This window comes from Haemaphysalis longicornis, unplaced genomic scaffold, assembly GCF_048455015.1.
Source record: "Haemaphysalis longicornis isolate Haplotype H1 unplaced genomic scaffold, Haemaphysalis longicornis Haplotype H1 scaffold_33, whole genome shotgun sequence".
Classification (NCBI taxonomy): Eukaryota; Metazoa; Arthropoda; class Arachnida; order Ixodida; family Ixodidae; genus Haemaphysalis; species Haemaphysalis longicornis.
This window is the reverse complement of record NW_027526346.1, coordinates 2,132,836-2,160,780: the sequence shown is the minus strand read 5'-3', so window position 1 is coordinate 2,160,780 and position 27,945 is coordinate 2,132,836. Positions and strand designations below refer to the sequence as shown.

Sequence of the window (27,945 nt, the reverse complement as noted above, 5' to 3'; positions counted from 1 at the left end):
ACAAAGCCGACACAGAATGGGACGTTACGAACGCGCCTTATATCGTTGACTCATTAAAATTACTGCTGACGAGCGCTCTCTCGTCAGCAGTTGCCACAAGTGCAACAACATTAACGTAACGCAAACTACTTAACGTCGTGCGCCCCCGGAAATGCTCTGCATTTGATCGTGCACCTCGCGAGGGGGATGTTGCACTGCGTCTTCTATCGGTCGCGGGACCCGTGGCGTCATCTGGCGGAGGCGCGGCACAACTCGTAGCACTTTCTTTGAAAATTTGCCGCGCTTTCGAAGCGCTTTTTTTGTTTACGGTAGGGAATTTTCAGTTTATCTAGAGGCTAACAGCTTCGCTGTAAAATTTTGAGCAGACGTTCGTCCCGCTGCGCCCTCTACTACTCTTGCAGCTTCACCGCAAAGCTGATGGGCACGCATACATTGTACATACTTAAATGTCCGAGTGGTCATTGCTCTTTGGGGTCTAACGACGACATTACGCATGCAGCTTGACCGAGTATCAAAGCATAACCACGCAGAAAACTTGGCCGAACCAAGAATACGCTAGGTGGGGCCGCCAGCTTCGCTGTTTTCCCAGTCTTCGCTCCACTAGCGCGAAGCTACTCCATTTTTCATTTGTGAGGCGTGTCCACTATGATTGACAACCTTGAAAGGCGTGTGCGTGATGCGCTTCATTACGCGTTGCAGCCAATGGGAACTCAGGGGCTGTCTCGCTTCTACAGAGACCATATTTCGCTGCTTCCAATAACGATTCCGACGACACAACTCCGGGTTTTTTGATCAATGGGATTAATGCTTTGACATTAAAAAAATTATGTATGACGATCACGGCAATTTGAAGGCAACGCCACTTCTTCAAATTTCCAGGTGGCTTGGAAGATTCGGTCAGTGTAGCTTAGTTTTGTTATAAGTGCAACTTTGGTGTTAAAGAAATAGTGGGATGGTACCGAGCAAACGGCAAACATTAACATTGCTATCTCTATAAAATAACCTGTATAATTTGCATATATCTTTATAAACCCTGCAAATGTCAAGTTGTCTGAAGACTGGAATGCCGTCAGGCAACATGGAGCTAGTGTGACGTCACTGCAGTAGTTTGTTGAGTCACATCGGACATCGGGTGTTCTCACTTATGGAACATAAAAGTTAACTGAAGCTATATTTAGTATTTCGCTAAGTAATGGAATGATGCATAATTGAAACTAGCTACAAAGGAACCCCCTATAGGGTTCCTTAACTTGCATCGATTATTATGCCTTGTAAGATAATCTACTGGAGTTAATTGACATGCACCTTTGGAAATCGTGAAGTGATCCCTGTTGAGCATCTATACAAACCAAATGGGATTTTCAGTGTGCACTATGATAAACACTCGGAGACTTTTACCGTGAACAGATGTGAACCACCTGAAGTTCTTTAGAGTGCATAATACGAGCTCCCTGGAATTTTTTATTTCGATTCTATAAAGAGTAAGGTAACTGGCGGAGAAAAACAGCAGTTCCTTGTGCGCAACAGGAGATCGTCTCGATGTGCCATACCGTAGGAGCAGCTATATTATTAAATACCAAATAATACAGTAGACTCGCGATAACTAAAACTAGGATAATTCAAACTCTCGGTTAATTCAAACATATTTCAAAAGTTTAGTTGGCCCGTTACGTTTAAATCTATTTTAAAGCCGCCTAATTCGAACTGCTCGGTTGCGTGACATTCATACTTTTTGCTTGTCCTTACCGGAAAATACCGGCTGCATTTGCCGCTTGTAGCTGCACATTTGCAGTCTGATATTACTAACAATGTCAAGTAAAACCGATTATACGTTCATGCACATGTCAAAGTGAAACAATGCGCGCCAACAAGAGTGTGTGGATTGGGAAAGGAAGAAAAAAAAAAGAAAAATTTTTCAACTCTGCTGCAAAGATATAGCACTCAAATATTCTTGATTGTTTTTTAAGTGTAAATAGCACTTCAGTATTGCGTGTGAATTTTGTATTATTATATATGGGAATATTGCATTACAACACCATTTGGTATGTTGGCCAGTGTATGTTACAGGGTTATACCAGAGTCTTTCAATGCCTTTCTGGTCATGAAACTTCGCCGTCACGCTATGGGAGAGCTTCGTACGCTGCCGCGCCGCGGCGCTGGTGTTGATCGGAGGGCAGCCGGGGGCGTGGCCAGAGCGCATGTGGCAGGGAACGAACCACGGAGTAAGATAAAACAGACGGTCGCCGCCTTATCAGCAGTGCGCTTTCGCTTTATTTGTTGTGGGCCGCTGAAATGGACTTATCATTTTGTGAGTGGCGAAAAAATTTGGTGCGAACGGGCATGCTGCTACTGCGTTTCTGTCTGCCGGTCTGGCTACAGAGCAGCGGCGGCCGCCCGATGCCCTCCGATCTGCGGTGGCGCCACTTGCGGTAGCCTTTGTCCCTGTACGAAACTTGGCCGGGAGTTCAATGACCAGAGAAGCATTGAAGGACTCTGGTTATACTTATAAACCTGTGATAATTAAAACTTCTTATAGTCCAAACAAAATCCCCTTCGAGTTCGAATTATCGCGAGCCTACTGTACTAATACTAAAATAGGCAGAACTTTACGCAGTAATCGTGATTGCATTCCTTGCCTGTTAAAGTGTTGTAGATATCGGTGGCGAGCTTGTGTGCATAGCCGGGTGCCATTGGCATGCTGTCTCTGGTGCTCCCAAGGTCGACAGCAATGATTTGAATGAGGTCGTTGTAGGTACGATGCACGTAGGCCTGCACATATCCTCCATACTTCGGCTGAAAAGTAAAAATTAAAATTCAAGAAGACACTTAAGCCTTTTTTTACGTGAGGGTGGGGGATTCCGAGAGCACTTCGCTGGTGCTACTCTGTAGGATGCATTACCCAAACTCACACGTGCACTGCAAGCATATTAAGTAACGTGGGAGACATTACGGTTTTTTTTAATGTGACCACAACTTCCACAACATCAATGTTCTTTGTGGCTTGGGGTACCTGTTTTGTCACATTCTGTCACTTGCACCTGTCACGCGATATGACGCCAGTAACACGTGCACTAGGTTCTCTTTCTTGAAGCACGTTGCAATGCATTCGGCTCTTATTCTTGGGACCAGAGTTCTTTTCCCGTACGAACTCTTCTGGTGCAGGCGAAAAGCAAAATCGCCCGTGTGTATGAGATTTCGGTGCACGTTAAAGATCCCCAGGTGGGCAAAATTAATCCGGAGCCCTCCACTACGGCGCGTCTCATCGCCTGCGTTGCGTCGGTGCATTCAACCCTACAATAAGATCATTCCCATACTAACACCGCTGTACCCATTTTCTTTTGGTAACTAATTAATGTAATTTATCGAAATGATTTCACATAGGCCGTTAACAGCAAATTCAGACATTCTGTACGTTTTTAATTCCTACAGCGGCAACCATTTTCCCGACGAAGTAATGCCAACGCCAGTTTGCCACACAATGTTACACGTAATGCTTTTATATTACGCCAGAACTCAAAGCGAATCGCAGTGAAGTTTGCGGCGCTTACTGCCGGGAATGACTCGATCTCAGACCGTTCTCGATTCCGCACCTCGTCTCAGTACCTGAGCTTCTACCCTGTTTGCAGGCTGATGACGTTACACTCTCCCAATCGCATGGCCACGGCATGGTTTTGGTCCCACAGCTCCAGTCCAGTGAGCCCGATTAGCGGTTACCTACCGGATTTTTGCGCGTATAACCCACCCCTGCATATAATCCGCACCCCCACTTTCACCTTGCTAGAAAAGAAAAAAAAAAAACCCTCGCGTATTGCCCGCACATTTGGTACCGGGAAGGCTGCACCAAAGCTACGGCTCCAGCAACACACCACCTACTATGCAGACAGAAAAATCATATATATTTAGCAAGTAGAATACATTGCGAAACGAAAGCCACAATTCACTCAGTGTAACTGCTCTCGCTAGAGCTATCACTTGAGCTGCAGTCCTCACTGTTGTATACAAGGTCATCTTCACGGCACAACGCGTAGTGAAGCATCACGGCACAACGGGCATTGCCGTGAAGCGGCACTAGAGGAAAAAGCCCGCGTGTTACCCGCACCCACACTTTGCCACTGAAATTTTCGCATTTTTGGTGCAGGTTATACGCGCGAAAATACGGTACTAGCCCGTTTGTCCTCATTCACTTGGCCCCCTGCAGGACGCCACCGTCGTATATTGAGACTCGTGTAAGTAAACGTGTAGTTGCCATAACTTTATCAGACGACATGAACTACACCGTACGGGGAGTATTTCACGAGAATGAGCAAGCAACCGTATTTGCCCGATTGTAACGCACCTCCGATTTTAACGTGCAGTTAAGTTTGCATATGGAAATTCGAAAAATTAATTTGATGCCGGTTCTACCGCACGGGTGTAAATACCGTGACACAACGTACCTGGCAGAATAAATTTGATTTGACGCACGTAACTGCGACATTAAAGATCCCTTCAGCTTCATAAACTTGCTTATCCAGCTCGTGCGAGCATTAAAACCAAAGCGGGAAACATTGAAAGCCCATTTCGATTTCGATCCCGATTCTAACGTGCATGCAAATTTTAGGGCTACTTTTACAGAAAAAAAAGTAGCGCGTTAGAATCGTGCTAACACGGTATTTACGCTTCGAGTACTCCCCGTAAGTCACACGGGCTCACCTTGATGATGTGATTGAAGAGCAGATGCACGACGTTGTCAAAAACGAAGCCTGGCAGGACGTGCAGCGACACCGACGAAGCTGCAAATACAAAGAGCAGGGTCTGATTAGCGGCCACATTTCAATGCTGTCTATCATGATTGTAACCTAAGCCCGTTGTATTTAGATAGCGACTAAGCATTGCCATAACTCACTTCCGCCAACATGAACCGTTACCGAGAGTGCTGAGGAAAACGAAAAGAAACCACAAAATGCGATGTTTGGGCGAGATTTTGACGCATTTGCGAGTCACTAATTTCCAGTAAAGGTTACACTCCGTGCTTACTGAGCCCACAAACGGAAGCATTCTTACATTGTGTGGCACACTTCAGGAAGTTTCCTTTGCATGGGTAGGTTACTGAAAAGCGTCACAAGTCGAACATCTCACTTCTTTTACACTCGGGTATCGCACAGGAAGGGCTTCTTTATTTATTCGCGTTCTTCTGGCTCATTTGATGATTACGTTAATTTATACAGCAAGACCTGGATGCAAGGGCACGGAAAATCAGTCACAGCCTGGGTATTCTGGCCTATGGATGCTCTCCACAGGGGTGTTCTGGCATCTGCTCTAGGCACGCGTATTAAAGAATGAACAAACAAACAAACAAACAAACAAACAAACAAACAAACAAACAAACAAACAAACAAACAAACAAACAAACAAACAAACAAACAAACAAACAAACAAACAAACAAACAAACAAACAAACAAACAAACAAACAAACAAACAAACAAACAAACAAACAAACAAACAAACAAACAAACAAACAAACAAACAAACAAACAAACAAACAAACAAACAAACAAACAAACAAACAAACAAACAAACAAACAAACAAACAAACAAACAAACAAACAAACAAACAAACAAACAAATAAATAAATAAATAAATAAATAAATAAATAAATAAATAAATAAATAAATAAATAAATAAATAAATAAATAAATCACGTGATGCTCTGCGCGTGCATTTCATACAACTTGTGATATCGGCACAAAGCGCACAGCGACCACTGCCACGCCTCAAGGAGGCGTTTTTTCCCGAAACCTTGGTCCAACTTAGGCGAAAACGCGCAGACTATTGCAAAACAACAAAAAAGGAACCTGTACGTCTGAGGAGCCTATCCTGGCAAACATGGGGGGTCGGCGACCTTATTCGGTACCGGAGCGTAGGTCCACTTCTAGAGACGCGTCAGAGGGCACTACGACCGAAGGCCATGAGTCAAGGTGCCTGCGCTGTGATTGGGTCGTGTGTTTGCTGTAAGAGATCCCGGAGGGCGCAGCGACCGAAGCGTCGCAGACGCGGGGCCAGCACTGTGATTGGTTCGTGCGATTGCAGTGGGAGACCCCGTAGGAAGGACCATTATTGCGTGACAAGTGTATACGCAGGCCCATATAACATATCCCTCTTAAGTGCAGAGCACTTTAGGGGCTCGACTTGTCGTCGTAGCTCGCTCGCTCGCTGGACCGACGTAGAGACCCACGGCATTCCGTCGTCGCGGCGTCCCACAGAGGCTTCGAAAACCAAGCGGTTTATGTAGCCTTAAGTGTTCGAGACTCGTGAACCGCTGGCACTTGTCCTACAACTCCCTGTTGTTTAGCGCAAAGAAAAGTGCAGGTACATTTGTGGCAAAATATACGTAATTAACCGGCAGCGCCCGCGTTTATTCAGTTAGGAACGCTCATTCGGTTCGTTTTTACGATAGCAAGCGAAAAAAAGTGGCAGTGCAACGCAACGCCGGCACGTGCGGGAGGAAAAGCAAGCACAGAAAGAACAGAACTCCCGCTGGTGCAGTTTCAGGCAGGGGGGAGCGAGCACTGCGAAGACGGGAAATTTGAATTGCATTGGACAAACCTCCGTTCTATTAATCAAGAGAAGAGTGAGACAGGGCAGCAAAGAGCGTGATGGATGGTAGCAGTGAGCGGACAACGAATCACAGCTATATGGCGAATCACAGCTCTGCACTTCCGACAGCTTTTTCATTGAGTGGAACGACTAATTTTTTCCCTTTGTCGCCCGGGCTTCCCAATAATGGTCTTATGGGGTGAACCCCGAGCCCCCGGACCCCCGCTCACGGCAGGCTCAAGTGAACTCCACGTACCGCATATGGGACAGCAGTTTCCTATCAGCACGATGGAGTCCTGGCAGGGCAAGTTCTCGGAACACTTCGGAGCGTGCTGCAGGCAGATTCTTTCCAGGGGCTGCGCAGAAACACCGGCTGTGGGACGAACTTCCCCCAAATTTAGCGGACAAAAATGAAGGACGCTCCCACTAATTTGCAAGACTCGAAGGTAGCGAAGCTGTACGCAACAGTGTCGTTGTTCTTCTTTTTCGCCTCACGGTGTTGTTTAAGCCTCGCCGCTGTACGAGGGACCGCAGCTGGGTGTTCGTCTTCCTCTATCACACACGGTTCTGCGGACTTCCTTCGTTGCGCGTTTACCTCTGCGGCGGCGGTCTCCTCGCCTTCCTCCGCCTCGTTCTGCGCACCGGTCCCGCGCACGTCTCCGTTCCCTCCTTGCCTATCTGTCCCCGTTATGGGGACGCTGCTCCGTGACGGGCGCTTGCAGGAAGGGCAAAACTGGTCACCCCGCCAAGACTGCCCGAGGTAGGGTAGTGTAGCTTGCGCTACAAAATTAGCGCTATCACCCACTAAAATGTGGCACGCCCTTATTAAAGTGACCATGAGACAAAGTTCAAGCTCGGTTAATTAAAGAGATTACTTTGACCGAATAATACCAATGCTAAATTTAAAACAAAGATCTAACGATTAATATATCACAAGAAAACATAAGGCGACGGCACAATTCACTATTTCACTCTGTCATGATGACAAACCACCGCCAAGAAGCATGTCTGTGCGGCTGTACTGGGGCTCTAGTTTCGTTTGATTGGGCCATTCGTGTGCTGACATAGATTTAACACAGTGATAACTACAGCTGTGCTATTGTTGTGGCACCTCTAGTCTGCGTCCGTCAGGCTACTTCATTAACGTCCGGATGACCTCTTTTTAGGTATAGCCATATTGCCTGATTGCTGGCAGTGCGAACTAGGAAATTTAGAAATGTTCAATATTTAGGGATATTTTTTTGTGAAGGCAATGAAGCCAGAGTAGAGTTGAGCGGGTTGCTAACGCCCACAGTTCTTTAAAATTGATCTAGGCTTTATGTTGCCCTTATGGCCCCTTTAACACGAGCACGCAGGGACCACAAGCTTCATCGAATTCTCAACATAAAAGTCGTACTCGTAATCATATTACATTGCTGTATGATCTAAGGCTGACGTTTTGGACGCGAAGATTGGTAAATATACCGCGCATAAAGTCGCTTGTTTAGCACGGCTAGCGAAAAAAATATCGAAGTATGCCTATACTTATCGCTCACTTCCGGCTGGTCATTCCCACAGGAGCAGCCCTCCGGTTTATCGCAGTCCGGTGTGCCGCTCTTGACGTCCCCGCTGAACATGGCTTTGCCCTCTTTTGAGGCCAGCAGCTGGGACATCTCGGGGCCGCCATAAATCTGCGTGTTTAGAGCGTGGAAAACATTTTTTTAATGACAACATTGGCGATCAATAGCTGGGGGCAGCATTGCTTCCACGAGCCCGAGTCGACTGAAAAAGTTTTTCGTAAAAGAAGTTCTTCGAGGTTTGCTCAGTGGCGGGATGTGCGTAAAATGTGTTGCAAGGCTATTTTGAACACTGTCAAAGACTGCAGATACCCGCTGATGTGCTAAAACTCCCGCAGACTTCTGCACAAGGCCACTAGGAGAGCGGCTGTCATCCCGGACATCCATGACCGCTGCTCCTGGTACGGACGTTTCGGCAGAAGAAAACCCGACGCCATGACACAGCCTTCCCCTCCCATTTTCCTGTCGCCTTTTTCATATTACTTGAACCACCATCGACCAACTCGTCTGGGACTGGTCTTTACTCCAACAGGACGGGGCATCGCTTCAATACCCCGCCATTACTTAACTACAACAATGAATCGAGTCAACAACAGGCATTCGCTTTTACGCCCTTTGGACATTCACTCAAAGAAGGGGGCTTGCGAGGTGACCTCGTGTTGGGCGTCTCTCCGGGCACAAGAACTACGAACCTTTATTCCCCCAGCCCAACTTCCACAAACCATAAAACACAAGACATTTCTTCTTGTAATCAACTTAATAAACACTACTCTTGTAAACACTATAATAAACGGGATGCGGGGTATAGTGCTTATATAATTTTGACCAGTTTGCTGAGTGAGTGGAGTACCCGTGAGCTTTTGAAATGGGAAGGAAAGAAACACGAGTCGGGGCCCTTCTCGTTGTTTTCTCTAGCTTTTATTGCCACGTACGCTACATTACGGGCGTGCGCTTACGACAGGGGCGTAGCCAAAAGGGAAGGGGGATATTTCGGTGTCAGAACTTCCCCCGAACCCGAAATTTTGAGCGGCACATTCACCCCATTTTTTAAGCCCTATTTTCGCTAATGCTATTTACACACTGCATATCCTCATATTAAAATAAAAAAAAAGAACGTAAAAAGATTAAGAAAGCGAAAATAAGATATTCTCTGGGCGCATGATATGCTTCATTTCATTAATTTTGTTCCCGGCAGCGTGTATGCAATATCTCCCGCAAATTATTTCTGGCAACGCGTCACTGGCTTACCACACACACAGGTGCCTGTGGGATTTATAAATTTCGAAGGTTCCCACCTATCATCGGCAGCAATTAGGACCGGAGACACGGACTCGGCAGAGGAGGCAGCGGCTGCGCTTATCAACAGCCCATTGCCGGAAACCCAAGAGCTTATTGCCGCGAACCATGCATGGGTTTGTTTATTTATTGTTTGTTTACTGCCCGGCCACGCTCGGCACTGTTATCTGTGTCCCAAGCAAAGCGCGTCTTCCATTCTTTATTTTTATGCCGCACGGGCTCATTCAGATAAGCAGACTGTTTCGCCCTAAATTCACTAGCCCAAAATGATCTTCTTTGATCTACAATGTTCTGGATGTAAATCGACGGTTCCAGAAACACTCGCGCCGAATGATAAAAGCCTGCAGAGCAGACGCCGCGGCATTCGAATCGCCGGAGCTCGCCTGCACACGTCACTTTGTTGACTGCTGCTTCGCCGCCTGTGTATTCTTTGAGTTGTTAGGGGAGCACAAGTTTCGCTCCAATAAACGTGTTTTCCTTGAAGACAAGTGCGTCGTCTTTGACTTCGTGACACTATCACACTGCTCCCGAACTCGCAAGCAGCCTGCCGGAATTACCAAAAAGGACAAAATTCTAGCACGGCGCTTCAAATATCCAAGACAATTCAAGCACGCCAAAACCCACTAGAAACATACATTGTGTGGAAACCTGGGCACGAATCCCTAGGAGGTAACGTAGCGGCTGACGCCACATCCCAAGACCTCTTCCTCCGGGCAATGTCCTTGTCGGGAACCCCCTCCCCCAAGGGATGCCACATAGCCAGCCCATTGCCAAACGAATCTGGGACACCTTGGAACACCACAGGCTTACACGAAGAAAATACCCGCCTCTCCATTCAAAGCTCACCAAAGAAGGAGAAGCACAACCCCGCAGACTTCAGACAAATTCATTCCCACTTGCCCACAATTGCATATATAATGTTTCCCCACATTATACAGCTACGAATGCAAGTTCTGCAGCGGAACACCCAACACTTCATACCACATGAGCGAGGAAGTTTAAGGGCGGTAAGGAACTCCCGGAGACCTCGACACGATCACCGGATCAGTGGTAGGTCCTGCTGACACCAGTGCGTACCTGTACGCATGAAGAACCATCGTGGCCTGGTGACCCGGGCCGTTCGTGCATACTGCGAAAGGCCATGAATCCCGGTCTAGGGAAATCAACCTCCAAGGATGATCCCTTCAAGACCAATGAAGGTCATCTCCCCCGCTCGCCAATAAACGCTTATACTACTACTACTCCAAAGGAGCAGAGCATACCATTGTTTTGTTTTGGAAAGAATAACCTTGCATGGTGCGCTGAAAAGGGTGACTTTGTAATGGAGTATTTTATATAGAACGTATGAATTAGGAGGTTCAGTGAATTCTTCAGAAAAACTTGTGAATTAAAGTGGAGACCATACGTAAACGTACTATTACGAGAAGATTCCATGTTGATTTCAGGCCATTGATAAATTATTGAGTCTAGCTGGAAATGATAATCTTGAAAGATGTGGCAGTTACAAGGAAAGCCTTCAACCCTCCCCCCCTCCCCCCCCAAAAAAAAAAAAAATCCTTAACAAATCCAGGACACTGAAAAGTATATAGGTGGGACATACTGGACGCGGGATACTTTGCTACTCGCTACTGACAACGTCATATGCCATCTCACCCTATCGCCTATCTGGATCTCGCGGACGAACGGCGTGAGACCGTCGGTGTCGACGTGGAAGCTTTCGTTTTCGAAGATGACGAAGTCGGTGGGGCACGGCACCATCTCGGCGTCGGGCACCGCCGGTGGCCTCGGATCGGAGTCGGGCCGGCTCTCCACTGACTCGGGCAGAAGCTGTGAGGACTCCCGCAATGCCCAGTGGTCCGGGTTGTACCAGTGGACGCGCTCCTGCGCCACGAACTGTGCCTCTCCTGCGAAACAATGAGCAGTGCGCCTCTGCTACCAACGAATGAAAAGTCGCATAGGAAAATAGAGTAAAAAAATGACGGCTGATGCTTAGAACTTTCAAAGAATGTGAAGGCGAAAGCTTATTTGGTCCTTCTGGTGATCCGCTGTTGAGCTCTTTCTCGAACCTTGCGGCCACACCTTAGTATATATATATATATATATATATATAGCGAATCAGAAAATGGGAAATGAGGGGCTCCGTGAAATAAGACAGAAAATAAGGGTTGGCAGTCAAGAAAACCTCGGAAAGCAAAGGGGAGGTTGTGGTGGGTCATAGAAAGAGATGAAGAATTTTTTGAGTCGAAAAGAAAGTGGTGAAAAAATGCCCGCCGGGTGGGATCCGAACCCACGACCTCCAGAATACCGGTCTGGTGCGATAACCACTACGCTACCGGCGGGGCTGTTTCCCCAGCACTTTCTCGGGTATTTATGTTAAGGTATTTTTGTTTCCTGCACTTGGGGGTGGTAGCTGGCGCCACTCGGACTACTCGGGGTGAAGGGGACCTTCTTTTTAACCCCCGGGCCGTGACTCGAGTGTCTACGACATGTCGAGAGTGGTCGACCAGCGTTGAACCCTCTTAAGCTCCCTTTGGCACCAAGACTGCCAGACCAGAGGCCCTCGCTAAGCATGTAGCGAATCAGAAAATGGGAAATGAGGGGCTCCGTGAAATAAGACAGAAAATAAGGGTTGGCAGTCAAGAAAACCTCGGAAAGCAAAGGGGAGGTTGTGGTGGGTCATAGAAAGAGATGAAGAATTGAAGAGATGAAGAAAGATGAAGATGAAAGAGATGAAGTGCAGGAAACAAAAATACCTTAACATAAATACCCGAGAAAGTGCTGGGGAAACAGCCCCGCCGGTAGCGTAGTGGTTATCGCACCAGACCGGTATTCTGGAGGTCGTGGGTTCGGATCCCACCCGGCGGGCATTTTTTCACCACTTTCTTTTCGACTCAAAAAATTCTTCATCTCTTTCTATGACCCACCACAACCTCCCCTTTGCTTTCCGAGGTTTTCTTGACTGCCAACCCTTATTTTCTGTCTTATATATATATATATATATATATATATATATATATATATATATATATATATATATATATATGTGTGCGTGTGTGTGTGTGTGTGTGTATATAACTCAGAAATAAAGGTTGGCAACCAAGAAAACCTCTAAAAGCAAAGAGGAGGTTGTGGTAGGTCATTGAAACAGATAAAAGCCCCTCATTTCCTATTCTGATTCGCTATATATATATATATATATATATATATATATATATATATATATATATATATATATATATATATATATATATATATATATATATAATTAACCACTGATGTTCCGTTTTTGCCGTATGGACTTGGCACCCCAGTCTGTATATTTACATGTACAGTTTTTTTTAAACTTTCTTTCTAGGTCATGCAATAAAGGCATAGGCCAGAAAAATATTCAAGGTAAAACGGTTACCTCCCGAGCGAAGCTGAAACGATTTTTTTCCAGAAAACGAGATGAAATACTTTCCTTACTTACGTAAAATAATTTGGTCACAGCTAAAGGTTAAGCTTTTGCTCTGAATCCTTTGTGGCCCGGGAACCTTTGGCGTGGCCTAGAAAATTTTGACAAAGACTGTACGCATCATTTCCCCTAAAATCAAGACATCTGCTTTGATTTTATTTGAAAGCGATCACTGCGGGACACCGTGTCGAGAGGCAAAATTCGGATCAGCTCACGGGTGCCGTAAACGCCATTAATGCACTCACCAACGCAGTCTCCGTCTGTCTCGAGGACATCAAAACTTAGGGCCGCACCTTCTTCAAGCACTAGTTCCCCGGTCTTCGGGAACACCTGCGAAGAGGGAACGACTAAATGACTTATAGCTGTTCAATAAAGGTGCACGAACAACCTCTGACGTCTGTGGGACGTCCCAGAGACAGCCGAACATCCAAGGCCCAGTTTGGACGGCCACTGTATGTCCATGTTTGGACGTACATTTTCGGACGTACAGTGGACATCCGTAAACGGATGTACAAGTTCGAATGACATCCGCCAACGGACGTAAAAAGTTACTACGAAGCATCAAATAATGGCGTAAACTGAATGTAAAAGCAAAAACGAAAATGCTACTGTGCTTTTCAATTGAAAAGATTTCGTACATCAACGCCTTGGCTTGAAGGTTGCAAGTTTCATCTGAATATTTCTGAGATTAAGTCGAATTTTTAATTTTTTTTGATGCACTTCAACAACTCCAACGATAATTTCTTTGGGGAAAGATATATAGGAATTGAGAACCGCTAACGAAACATGTGAAGCAAGTTCACGGTGTGCCGTCTGCCCGGTAGTGCGTTAGCCTTGCGCCGTGTACTATTCGTTGTAGGAACATTAGCTTCTCGGTATGTGATTCTGGAAATTTTAGATGCGACGCTGAGAGCATCTCTTGTCGGCGGCCCGTTCCTTCGTGCGTGCGTCCGTCGTCGTCGTCGTCGGCGTCCGCACTCTTCGCTCACCCCCTCTCCTCTCCGATAGCGAACACTCTCTCGCGAGGGGCATTGCATTGGATTCGATTTGATTGGCTTGGCTTGGCTTGGCTTGGATTTGGATTGAATTGGAATAAAATGGATTGTGTTGGATTGTGTTGCGTCATAGCCGCGGCAGACGCACTGGCGCCGGCGCGTGCCCAGGTGAGAGCGAACACTCTCTCTCAACATCTGCGGGTGTGCGGCCCAGCGCGCTCTCACTCCGCCGGTGGGCGGCGCTGCGCGCGGTGCTGCGCATGTGCAGTACTCTCTCTCTCCACGGTCTCCTCTCCTTCGGGCGCGCTGCGCATATAACCGGTGTGCCGCTCTCTGGCGGCCTTTCGGTCGACGGTTGCTCTCCGTTTGCGCTTGACCCCCCTCAGCGTTGCATCACACCAGGGTTCCCGCGAGGGGAGGTGGGCGTAATTTTTTTTACTGAACATCCAAAATACCGCCAATTTCTGACGTCCGACTGGATGTATAGAAGTGTGAAAACCGGACGCCCCACGGACGTACATGGTGCGTCCATCGTCCCTGAAACGGACGTCATGCGGAGGTCCGCTAGAGCCGGAATAGACGTAGAGTGGACGGCCGACGGACGTCCGGTGGCTGCTTGATGGTGCGCGTGCACATGCATCATAGCGGGAGCATTCTTTACTAAATACCCCAAAGCACCAACTGTGTAACGTCCGGCATCTGCTCAAAAATGCATAATTAGTTAAGCAAACAAATGCAATCGTAATAATAGTGTAAATAGAGATTATTTGTCGAAGAAAACCTGAGAAGGAAACAAAATATCAAAAGTTTGAAGAAATGGGCAGGAATGACTAAAAATCAGGTGAGGTAACCAATAAAAATGTAAAAAATGCCAAATTCCCCGCCCCACAAACAAATCCGAACATGAAGTAAATATCGTGAAAGAGAAAGAAGTGCGTAACGACCTGGATCTGTACACAAATGCGTAATTGGTGAAGGTAACACGTCTAATCGGTAGAACAGGAAAACGAATAAAAACAAAAACAGAAATGTAATAAAACCAAACACGAAGACGAAAAACAAAGCGTAATATGTATAGCTAAACACGAATTAAAGAGACGAAGAATATCCCAACGCATCACAAAATCTGGCTCTAAGGCGATCCCGGATATATCAAACTCCAAGGGGACCGTAAAAAAGTTCGATATATCGGAATTAGATATAGATTTTTTTGCATGGGATTTCTAAGGAGCTGTTTGGACTGTTCGATATATGCAATATTTCGATATATCTGCGTTCAATATATCCGGGGTCGACTGTAAAAATACTCGCAATGAATACAAGCAGTGCAAGAATGCTTACGCGTTAGTATAGACAATTCTCGGAATTTCTGCAGAATTTTTTCCTCGCCCAATCGCCCCTTCTAAAGTGACAAGGAGGGCATGAAAGGAGAAAAATTATGAGAAATTTGAGACTCAAATAAGGAATTTATTGAAATTAACAAAAAAAAATACCTCGATGATGCCGTACTTCTGATTGTTTCGTTCATTTTTTCACGTGATATCGCAAAATAGCTGATCGACGTGGTCAGAGCGCATCTAATCCTCATATCATTGGTGCGTAGCTTGCAACATAAAAATAATGATCGGTAGTCGTTATTTGAGGACAGTCAGTATTGTCTATACTCACGTGTCAGCATTCTTGCACTGCTTGTATTCATTGTGAGTTTTTTTACAGTTGATCCCGGATATAACGAACCCAGATATATCGAACAGTCCAAACATCCTCTTGGAAATGCTATGCAAAAAAATTATATATCGAATCATCGATATATCAAACTTTTTTACGATACCGTTGGAGTTTCGCCTAATAGCCAGATTTTGTTATGGTTTAGTTAGTGTTTAGCTGTACATATTACGTTATATTCTGCGTCTTCGCGTTTTGTTTGATTACATTTATGTTTTTGTTTTCCTCACCCGTTTTACCCTCCCCGCTCTCCTGCAAGATCGAAAATTTCGAAGGAGGGGAGTGTGGCCTCGTTGGCCCTCTACTGCATACACCAGTGGTACCAGCAGTTCGTGAACCAATGAATCAATAACTTAGAGCGGAAGGCAAGGAGGGCCGACCACAAGGGATACGTTCCGCTATGCTTCCCTTATGGCGTTCTAGGCTGCTGCCTTCCCTTTCTGTATTTGTTGACCGAGCCCGTAATTCTCAGTTAGATGATGCTATACGCTTAGCGAGGACCTCTGCTGTGGTAGTCTTGGTGCCATTTGGTGCATAAGAGCGTTTCCCACCAGTACGCTGCTCTTGACACAAAGACGCTGGAATCGCTGCCGAGGGGTTGAAAAGAAGGTACAGTCAAACCCGGCTATAACGAACCCGGATAGAGCGAATTATGCTATATATCGAACAAAAATAATTCAGTTACGGAAATACATGGGAAACATATTCCTTATAACGAAGTTCACATCCGATATATCGAACTCTGGGCGCCTAGAATGGCCGCCGAAATGCATGATCTCGGAGCGGCGAGTGAGATGTGGATTGGCCGCGACTGAGACATTGCGCCTCGCACGGAGCGACGTGACGCTCAATACTTTCCGGAACTGTTTCCGATGCGCGGGACTCGCGACGGAACCCGCCCAGTCAGTGAGTGCGGACCAAGACAGCAGCATCGGCGAACTGTGGGAAGAGCTCGACAACGTTCCCGATGATGTCGCCAGTGAAATCCGTCCAATGCTTATAATGAAGCGCTTTCAACAATCGATGTGCTCCGCCAATGCTTCTTAGATTTTTGAGGACGCGGACTCGAACTGGTGCAAACAATGTTTCGTGTAGAGAATGCTATGCTAGTTGAAGCCGCCAAAACGAAAGTGAAAACAAAAATCACCGTTTTTTTTGCAGCGTGGGCAGTTAAGGCGGAAAGTAGCTTTGATACTTGCAATAAATGGATTATTTTGGTCTGGTAATGGCTACTGTACTGTGTTCGTTTCTGCATACGCGGATGGCGGAGTTGGGGAGCGGGCGGGGGGCTCCCGCGGATTGCGAACTCGTAACAATAAGCTCGTTATAGGCGTGTTCGGCTATATCGAACTATTGGATATATCGAACTAATCGCGGTGCATATTGCAGTTCGCTATAAACGGGTTTGACTGTATATCCTTCACGCTGGGCAGGCCAAGCGTTGGGTATACACTTAGTAGTAGTATCGTCTGTAGGTTAGAAAATTGGCGCAGCTTGCGCTAGTGCTGCAAGGCCGGCGAAACAGCGGAGCCGGGGGTCCACCTGGCTTCTTCCGGTTGCGGTAAGTTTTGCAAGATTTTGCGAGGCTTTGCTAAGTTTTGTTATGTTTTGCGATGTTCTTGCTAGGCTAGGCCAAGTGTCGAAGGGTGAGGCAAAGTTTAGCCGCATTTTACAAGGCCGTTCCGAACGGTTCCCCACCATGGAGGAAAAAAAAGTTAGGAGACGGCATGACGTCACGCAGCTAGCCTTCGCAAGCCCAGGTCCGTTGAAGCCGCTCCCTCCGCCGTTTCCCTTTCTCAAGCCGCCGCAGTCGGCCCTCCAAGGTCGGGTGGGCCGGCGGCGGCGGCGGTCTCCGACTCCGGGGCATCTCTCGTGTTTCGTTGGCCGTAGCTGTTCCCCGTCCTTCCTGCATTTGTCTGCTCGGCGATCTCATGCCCGTGTGCGGGCAGGAGTGCCGCGTACGTGCGGAAGACAAAAGCCGTGAAAAAAAAAAAACCAACATATAGCAGGCTTCGCGACAACGGGCCGCAGAGCAGTTTCGAGCAGACGAAATTGAAGAGCGCGGCGGCCCATACAGAGGCGGTGCGGTGGGGGGTCACGTGGTGCAGTGACGCCTGGGCCGACTTCGATTTTACTTTTTATGTATAGGCTTCACGTTTCTCCGGCGGCGCCGTCTCCTAACTTTTTCTTCCTCCATGTTCCCCACACTGACAGCGGATCCCAGGGAAGGGGGAGGGGGGAGGTCGACCTCCAGTTCCTCTGTTTCTCCAGTGTTGCACCACTAGTGCAAGCTGCGCAAATATTAAATAAAAAAAAAACAACTCATTTTTAAAGTTTTATAGGAAGAGGTGCGCAGACGTATATGCCCTTTGTGTTCACACTCGAACAGGCGCGAAAGCCGGCCTCACTGTTGTAATACCCTATCTGCAGTGGTGCACCCTTTAGAGGCGGCACGATTTTAAATGCGAATGCATTTCTTAGTCGGGGGTTGTCGTGCTCCGTCGGCGTGCGCCTGCATTCCTCCAGCGCGAGCGTACGTGAGCGCGCGCCTCGTAGTTCTGCCTTCGTCGTCGTCGTCGTCGTCTCGGCGCGGCGGACCCGCGCCGCTACAGTCGGGGGTTGTCGTGCTCCGTCGGCGTGCGCCCGCAGGTGTTATCTCTCCGCGCTCCTCCTCGCCCTTAGCAACAGCGGTGGCGCGCCTAGCAACCGGAGCAGGTGGTAGCTCGGGCAGGAGTAGCGGAGGGCAAGGGGAGAGGAGGAGCGCGCTCGGGCGTGTGAGGGCGCTCGCATCGCGGAGCTCGTGCGGAGTAGCGGAGAGTGAGTGGAGAGGAGGAGCGCGCTCGGGCGTGTGAGGGAGCTCGCATCGTGGAGCTCGGCGAGAGAGAGAGCTCGCGCGCGGGGCGGGCGTGTTGCGCGGGTCTCTCTCTCCTCTCCGCGTACCCTCTCTCCGCTCGCTGCACTCGGAAAATGTATATAAATGCAGTGGAGCGCACGCCTCTCTCCGTTACTGCTTGCCGCAGCGCACTCATCGGTGCACCCAATGCATTCGCATTTCCGCACGATCCCCTTCGGGGAGGGGGGGGGGGAGTTTTTTTTCTTAGTATTTTTTAGGTAACGCCAACGGACCAAGCTCAAGCTTGAACAACTCCGCTGCTAAAATACATATCCCAGAAGGGGTGGAAGTTTATACCCGCCTCGGTGGCCGAGCTGTTAAGGCAATGGGCGCGCTATCCGAAGAGGGTCGGTTTCGTCTCAAACCGGGGGCGCGTGATTTCCTCCACGCTTTTGTCCTCACATTGAAAGTTGGCCGTATTCATTAGAAAATCAGCCAAACTTTCGTTACACTAGTGCAGAGGCAGAACACTATGCTTCCGTAGAGCGCTGTACTACTGGCTTCCCTTTCCGTGTTTAGTCGTTGAGCCCCTAATTCCGTGTCATTTATTTGCATTTCGAGGGCCTTGGTTCTGGCAGTGTTTGCACCCTAAAAAGCATAAGAGGGTTTCCCTGAGGGCAAAATGCTGGGAAAGTTGCTTCATACTGTGCATAAAAAGGACCAGCGGAAAAAATTGGCTCCAATCCACGCGGTGAAGGTGGTTGGAAAGCAAAGCTTTAAACGACACCCACAAGAATTTCCCATGCGACGTTACTTGAATTCACACACGTGGCTCTACGAAGAGTGAAACCAGAGATTCTGCCAGCCGTTACCTGGAATTCACGGGGCGACGTCCCGAACGCAGCAGCAGCGTCGGCCACGGCGGGGCTAGAGCGGCGGACGCCGCCGCTGTAGCCCGGCCATGAGTCGGGAGAAAGGAAGCGGGGAGGAGCGTCTTTAGAAGCGTGAGACAGACGAACCCAGTCATCCTGATGTGCTAGCTTGGGGCTACATCACCGCGCGACACGAGCGCGGGCACCGAAACAATTCGGCATGTGAGCTTAGTGATTGCCGTTTATACCGATTTAAACTAGTTAGTTTAGTAAGTTTGAGAATTTCGCGAAAGCTGAGGGAACTTTTATAATCACTATTTATCAGAAGCAGTTTTTAGTTTCGCCTTTTGTAGTACCTCTTAAAACACAACCGAATTGGTAATCACCATTTTAGAAAACAGAGTCCCATTCGTGGCAAGCAGTGCGCAAAAGGTTGCGTTTCTCTAGCGGCCAGATGTCTGTATGTTGTTTGTACATTTTGTTTCCCCGCCCTGCAAACCAATCCTTGACGTATGTTTGCCGTACGGCCACTTAATTCCGTCGGGTGCGGGTTACCCTGGAGGTGCTGCTGTCGAACAAGTTAATCAAGCCGTGCGAAGGCACCGCGCATTGGACGCGAAGCTGTACCAGCGCAGGCCCAAACGAACCGTCGCTAAAGCAGACGACAAAGCCGTACCGCCGCCGCCACCGCCGGTGAGCAGGCGCTTTTCCGCGGGAAACGCTGGGTAAATTCGTCGTGTCATCTCTAGTGTGCTCCGTGAGTGATTAACCCTCCGTCCCCCCCCCTCCCCCCCTACCCCGCCACCGCCTCTGACGCGTTGGGAGTTTGTTGTCCCGCCCGCCACGAAAGAACCGTTTGTTGGTAGAGTTAGAAAGCTTACTTTAAACGGACACAGGACATCAGAAGAAGGAGCACAAACAGCAGCGTAGTGTTTGTGCTCCTTGTTCTCGTGTCCTGCGTCCTTTTTCGTTGGTTCTTTTTATGCACAGGGTTTCCCTGCCGTTTACTGAACTTGACAGACTGTAGACTGTCCAGTAACTTCCCGGAAGTTGAAATAAAGTCCCCTCCACTCCAAAATGGCGGAAGCATCACTGGCTATTCGCACCCCCTCATCTCTTGTTTACAGCTGTGCCGTTTAAGTGTGCAGTGGAAGCAGTGAATACTAGTGTCTGTGCCACTTGTGCCGGGGAATTAGGCCCTTCGCTTTTCCTTTTGAGAGACATATCATTCGCTCGCGGTTCTCTCCTTGTAAGCATGAACTTACGTACCAGTGCTCCGAGCTCAGCGGCTGAGCTGAGGTAGACGGAGAGTCCCTGAACGTGTCCCAGGGACGCCCGCTGGCCAGGGCATGGAACCTTTCCCCCTTCCCAGTTCTTCCCGTTCTCCCACCGGGTGTCCGGAAGCCAGCGCTTCACGGCCGCCCGGCTCGAACCTACGAAATGGCAAGAGACAATGGGTCAGTTTTCCATAGGCGACGTATCATCATCATCATCAGCAGCATCATGATAATCATCATCATCATCATCGTCGTCGTCGTCGTCGCCGTCATCCTATCTACGCCCACTGCAGGGCAAAAGCCCTGCAGCGGTGGCATAGAGATAGAGCATCAGTCTCGCGTACAGATGGACCGTGGTTCGAATCCCGGTGCCAGACAATTCCCACCGGATTAAAAGAAATCCGCGTGTTGATGGAATTGCAGAATGAGGCTTGGGGTGCGGCCTGACCCCGGCGACCATTGCCGGTAACGCACTTCCTCACCAGAGCAGGATTGGCCACCCTGGTGTAGTACTGGCCACAACCTCCCATGAATACGCCAACAACCCACGGGCGACGTATAGTCATGGACAAATGAAACATGATCACACAAAAAAATAGCGGTGGCTTAGCTCGGCTATGCCAGGATATACGTAGCGTGAACTAAGGTTCAGCTGGTTATTTTTAGCTTTCCTGGTTGTATAGGATTTGCTGATTATCATGCTTACTGCTAATAAACGATTTCCAATCCAATCCAGTCCAATCCAATTGAATTTAATTCAATCAAATCCAATCCAATCCAGTCGTGGCGGCGGCGGCTCCGGCGCGCCAGCTGTGCACCGTGAGACGTCACTGCTCCTTGCGCATGCGCCGCATGGCTCTCCAGGAGCCACGCGAGACTGCTCAACCTCGGCCAGTGTAGCTCAGGCTACAAAATATGAACCGGAACACCCAAATAGCGCGATTTCTTTCCATGCAAGTGACACGTGGCTTGATTACAGTAACAAGGCCGGGAAATGCGGCTTTCCAAATGTACGAATAGCGAGCCATTATTGAACCTGCACGAATAGTGTTTTACAGCGTGAGCTACACTGGCAGAGGTTGAGCAGTTTCGCGTGGTTCCTGGAGAGCCGTGCTGAGCATGCTCGCGGAGCAGTGACGTCTCACGGCGCACAGCTGGCGCGCTGGAGCCGCCGCCGCCGCCGCGACTGGACGGGACTGAGCTGGAGTAGATTGGATTGGATTGGATTGGATCGGATTGGATTGAATTTCGATTGGATTGGATTGGATTGGAAATCGTTTTAGCCGCAGTAAGCATGATAATCAGCTAATCCTAGAAAACCAGGAAACCATGGAATAACCAGCTGCTCACGCTACGTATATCCTGGCACAGCCGAGCTAAGCCACTGCTAATTTTTAAAAATTTTACGGGTTCTGGTTCACAATTTCGTGTTCGCTTTTCATTTGTCCACGATTGAATATGCTGTTAATTTACCCTGGATAGAGAACTTAAATTAAGTTTTGAATTTTCCGCTAACAATGCAGGCAAGAAAGTCCGAAGACACCGAGGGCTGTGAATGCGAAAGCATGAATGCCCGATTGAACACCCAAGACGCTTTGCTTCTAGTCCGCATTGTCAAAGGGCTTCACCTTCTTGCCGCTTGAGACGATTCGCTTTGTGATCTTCTTCCGCCTCACGCTTTCGAATGGCTTCGATCTGGTTCCTACGCGTTGGGCCACCGATCGTCCCTGCCGCCATGTATTCGGAGAGTGGACAGCAGTGGTGGATTTCGCTGCCCGTCTGTTCCCTCTTTTGACTGCGTTCTTCCGCGTCCTTACTTCACCTGCGGTGTACAAGCGTTGATGGTCGCCTTTCGCTACAGCCGAGTTGACGCGCGCGCTGTGGAACGCCTTGCGCTTCAGAGAGTTGCGGAGCGTCAGGAGTTTCATTTCTGAGTTTTCTGACACGGACAGACAAATGTATGCGAACCAGTGCAGCTCCGCTGTAAAACTTAGAGGACGGTTAGACTTCAGTTGTATGAGGGGACAACACAATAGCCGTGCAGAGGCAGACGTATTGTCCGGAACAAAAGTCGGTTTCACACGGGCAGCATCCGGAAGGCAGCCCAATTGAAAGGCGAAATAATGTATGAAAGGATTGTCTGCTGGTTTTAGTGGATGAAAGACTAAATATTTGCTGTTAGCTTGCTCTTTAACTAGTAGACATGTTAAAGCAGCTGTGTGAGATAGCTCATAGTAAATACTTGTTACGCACTTGTCTATTATTATTCTCCGCTATTCATTATTCCTTATTATTCGATTACTCTCCAGTGAGGTTTGGATACACGAGCGCGTCCCGTAAGCTCGTTCGCGAGAAGATCGATGTCACCGTTTCCTTAATTAAGTGCGCTGTGAGAAGATATGGGGAGTGGACTCAAGCGAGCAAACAACCCCACCGAATCTACAGGGCACAGGTGACGAAGGGGGCGGCCGTCTGATGTGCGGCTTTCGCCGACCAGAGCGGAAAGAAGGAGTCAGAGCCTTGAACTAAACAACAACAGAGACTTATATTTGGACAGGCAAAACACGGTACAAACACGAAGACAAGTAGCGTTAACGAGATGTAACTCAAAACGAATACAATTGCGGGAAACAGTTCAAATACAAAAGGTACAACAGGGAGCTTTGACCAGGAATATTACGAGGTAAAAGAAGCAACTAAAAGAAAGACAGTTCGATGCATATGCGAGACAGAATCCCACAATATTCACCGGCCGGGCCGGACGATGCACCGCTGTCGGAAGTGATTCGGCTACCTGGGAAGAGTGGCTTCGTCGTAGGCCAGGCCGTCCGAGACGATCACGGTGATTCGAGGCCCGGGAGTACGTTGGAGTCCTCCAGGGCGCGGGTCACCGATGGTGTGGTGCACAAACTGGCAGAAGCCGTTGTCACATCACGACGTCCAAACGTAGCTGATTTGCTTCGGCGCGGCTTCTCTTTTTATAACTGTGCCGGCGCGGAGAGAGAGGGCACAACACACAACGCGCCTGCCGCCGTCGAGCGAACAACTTCCCTCTTTCTCCCTTCTGGAATAATCGGCGCGCCTTAGCACTGGCAAAGCTACGCTCGCCCCCTCGAAAGAACTCGAAGCTTCGGTGAAAGCTGAGCGGCGGAGCTTTTATTTTGGTATTTTCTTGCCGGCGAGCCGGCGAGTAAGCGGCGTTACCGCCGCTTCGTGCGAGAGAGTTCTAGTGTTTTCTCGGGGCGAATAGAACCGAACTGAATGAATAGGACGACTTTAACAAGAATTAGGCGCTGTACAATAATATGAAAAAGCTATACAGTACTTTGTGGACGTCGTACGCTCGAGTTTGTGACAATCGAGAGCGAAGGAAGTTGCGAAAAGTATGAGAAATGACAGTCGTGACATCGCACAAGGCTGACGGGATGTGAATTCTTACAAAAGCAATCCGGAGGTTGAATCAATTTGAACACAAACTAGAGTGTGAAGCCGCATCAGTTATCACCAGAGAGACGAAATGGCTGTCACGCCGATATTTCGAGTCTCTGATTACACAAGGGACCTAAAAAACCCTGAACCACAATCAAGGCAATCTCCCTCCGACGTATGCAAGATGACTGGGGCTATTACTCCGGCGTACTTAAAAGCTTCACGCTTCGGTATTATTCGCTCATTGAACAAGGCTTCCGTGCGGAAGCCGAGACGTATTTCTTACGCTTTTAAATGAACCGTTTACCCGACCAGACGAGGTGAAACCTTAGATTTTATCAATTTATGAAGCCTGTAGGGCAACAATGTCATTAACAAGGACTGCAAAGCAGTAGAAGAAAGGAACTTTCAAGTGCTCAATAGAAAATTCCTCGTGGCTCTTGAGTCTGCTGACGTGCTTTGAAAGCGAAAGCATTATGGCTTCTCTTGGCAATACCTAGTAAAGGGACCCTGCAACACTTTCGATAAGCGCTTTCACTCTTTCCTTCGTGTCTGAAACCACTGCGGAAGCTATAGTTATCGCCAGCACGGAGCGGCACTGCGTGATTCGCTCGTCGCACCAGATACGCCTTCCATTTCTGCTTTGTTTTTGTGGCTTGATTTAAAGTTGCTATCAAAAAGCGTTCATTGCTGCAACTGAAGGAAAACCGTACAACAGCTGCTACATGGCCTTAGTGACGTAATCCGAGCCGACGAAGAACGTCAAGACCGGGAAAGAGAGAAAAATCTTTTGAGCGAGTTTACAAGTTATCTGACGGGCATAGAACAGTAATTTTTGGCTGAGGTACTTTCCGACCCCCTAATCTAAGTACTGAGGGTGTTGGGTGACTACGTTCTGCAAGCGTTTAAGATTTCAAAAAAAGTTGAAAAAAGTGTTGCAGGGTCCCTTTGAAACTTCTAATTGCTGGATTTGCGTTTCTTCATTCGTTCTCGTTTCTTCGTCTTTCAGCGCGAATTACATTGACAGGCGGGCTGGCGACACTTCACGCTACAGCTTCCCCAGAATCGAGTCATCCGTGGCTGGCGTGGACTTGTTCTATTCGACAGCCGTCAACAAAAATCGGAGAATAGCTTAACGGAGAATAGCTCAATAGTTTAACAGTCTAACGAGATGACGTCAGCGTGCATTCACTGGACCAGCTCTTGCTCGGCCGCTGGTAACGTGCTCAGGTGGCGCGGAGGGAACGTATTGGGCTCTTTTATTTGTTTATTTATCGGTACTGTAGGTCTTCTGGAGACCCATCGGGCATAGAACATCACAGGTATATAATAATATACAATAAGGTCAAAGAAATGCAATATTTTTAAGGGACGATACGAGGAATAGAGGAGCCCTTTTTTGATACCAAGTAGGTATATAATACATCAACAGTATAATACCTACCGTATTTACTTGCATAATGATCGCACTCGCGTAATGATCGCACCCCTGAAATCGTCGTCAAAATGCGACTTTTTTTTGCGCAATGGCCTCACCCTGAACTTGCCGCAGCCATATGTCGTTGTGTGCCATGTCTACATGACGATGGTCGTGCTTACCTATGTTTCCTCCTCTTTCAAAGCGGACATGGCTACGTGATTGCCGCGGACTTGCCGATTAGAGACATCGGCAAGCATGAGTTCATCATTGGTGCGGAAGAAACTCTCACTGAATCCACATAATGTGCTCACAAGACAAATAAAAAACGCGCTCGGCTTGCTGCGTCGGCAGCCGTGTCTTGTTGTCCCACACTGTGACAGCAGCAGCCACTTATTGGTTGACCTGTTCTCACCTCGCAGCAAAAAACACTGCATTTTGAGTCACCTTGCAACGTAACTGGTGGTGGTCCGTGGAGTTTTTATTATATTTTATTAAGCATATTATGTTCATAAGACCTATCGTAAAAATTCTGGCGTGCCACTTGCGTTTTCTGCGCTGAAACGTTTTTCGCGAAAAAATTTACCTCGCCTAATGAACGCACCACTAAATTTGCGTCATATTCCTGGAAAAATAGTGCGATCATTAGACGACGAGTAAATACGTACATTGGAACACTTCACGTACACGGGAAAAGAAATCTACTATAAACCCCAAGCTACACATGGGAAAAGAGATGTAAAGTCACGACAGTAAAATGCAACACCGCAAGACACTTTCTGTGATTTTACATCAAGAAAAATTAATATACAGGCTCCGTTAGCTGCTCCACGAATGAAACAAATTGATCTAGATTAGTATTTATTTACAGCTTCACTTGGTAGCGCGTTCTAACGTTCTAAGCGAGAGGGAAATGGGAATATTTATATGCGTTGCAATGCGCACTGAATGACCGTGCGCTTTATCGTTGTTTCTCCTATACTAGAGCGGCGGCAAGGCGGATGACTGTAGTCGTTTTAAGGGATTTATTGCGACCGTAAAGGAGATAAAACTGGACACCGGGGTTCGATTCCCGTATGAAATCAATTGTGTTTTTCATTTGCTCTTCACCACGGGCTCCATTTTCTGTACCGAACAACATCAGGAACAACAACAAGAACCCCTAAAGTGTTGGTTTAGTCCTGATGGTAGGATATTGCAAATGTTTGATAGCATAATACGTACTTCATCACGTGACATCCGCCACAGAAAATCAGGCTCTTTTTTGATAACGCTTTTATTGTAGTAAACGCAGAGGACCACTGCGTCAGTACTCCTCAGCGGGCTTATCAAAGAAAGAAAGAGCTTGATTTTCTGTGTCGGATGTCATTGATTAAATACGTATTTTGATGAGTGACAATGTTACATGTATACACAGGAAACCTTCCATTACTAAAACTGTTAGAAGTATACGCACAGTCTGTGTCCACTCGCTTCGTCCTTAATTGTGTTAGTGCTACAAACTTTTCACAAGAACGCAGGTTTTTCGCACAATGTGGCCCTTAAGCCTTCCTTTGCTTCGACAGCTTTGAAGCTTCGTTACAAGGCGGTTCTAGGCATGGTCGCGACGCCTCGCTGTACTTTGAGTAAAACATCTGAAGCAAACCTTAAAGTGACCCTGCCAAACTTTTCGACTTCTCTTTAGGTCCAAAATGCTTTCAGAACGTAGTCAACAAACACACTCAGTACTTAGAATAAGGGGGTCACAAAGTACCCCACCCCAAAATTACTGCTCTATGCGCGTCAGATAACTTGCTCAAAAATTGCTAAAAATAATTTTCCTCTTTCCCGGTCTTGTCGTGCTTAGAGCGCTGGAATTACGTCATTACAGTGGCGTGGCGGCTATTGACCGGCTTCCTTTCGGTTGTACCAATAAACGAATTCGGCAGCCGCTTCAAAAAGATGCCACAAAAGCAAAGCAGAAACGGAAGGCGCATTAGCAGTGACGAGCAAATCCCGCAGTGCCACTCCGGGCTGGCGATAGCTGTAGCTACCGCAGTGCTTCCAGGCGCGAACGAAAGAGTGAAAGCATTTATCGGAAGTGTTGCAGAGTCTACTTAAGGCTCAACGCTACTTTATGCGCACACCTACCTGGTAGGGAAAGCAGCGATAAGCACAGCAGGGCCCCGAACATTGCTTCCGCAGCGCTGCCGACGTAAAACAGCCGCCAAGAGGCCAGGTGCAAGGGCAGCGGCGACGATGGCCCACTGCTTCTAAAGGCACGCGTCTTACTAGTGACATCCTACACTTCGCTGCTTCGGGCGCTCTCTCGATTACGCCGGGGGCAGAACGTCGCGAGCAACTCCCCTTCCTCTTGGTTCAAATTCCGCCTCCCGCTAACGCCCACCGCCGTAGAGTCGTGAGATTGTTTCCGTCAGTGACGTCGCGCTTCATTGAATCTGCAGATCCGTACAGTGGGCAGCTGAGGTTTGAATTAAGGATGGTTATATCTTAGAGCGGTCACCAGGCATTGC

The 27,945-nt window shown here is 47.9% G+C and overlaps 1 protein-coding gene across 1 annotated transcript in view; it reads right to left on the bottom strand.

Annotated features, from left to right (window-relative positions):
* Nucleotides 1-27,716, bottom strand: part of Amnionless (amnion associated transmembrane protein) — a 40,279-nt gene extending 12,563 nt beyond the window's left edge. Inside the window, exons 1-8 of the mRNA XM_077705436.1 lie at nt 27,563-27,716; nt 20,579-20,742; nt 13,130-13,214; nt 11,084-11,334; nt 8,114-8,248; nt 6,835-6,934; nt 4,693-4,772; nt 2,637-2,793 (exon numbers count right to left, since the gene is read on the bottom strand). Coding sequence (XP_077561562.1) covers nt 2,637-2,793; nt 4,693-4,772; nt 6,835-6,934; nt 8,114-8,248; nt 11,084-11,334; nt 13,130-13,214; nt 20,579-20,742; nt 27,563-27,605 — 1,015 coding nt within the window. The 5' untranslated portion in view covers nt 27,606-27,716. The remainder of the gene's footprint in view (nt 1-2,636; nt 2,794-4,692; nt 4,773-6,834; nt 6,935-8,113; nt 8,249-11,083; nt 11,335-13,129; nt 13,215-20,578; nt 20,743-27,562) is intronic.
* Nucleotides 27,717-27,945: the final 229 nt, after the last annotated feature.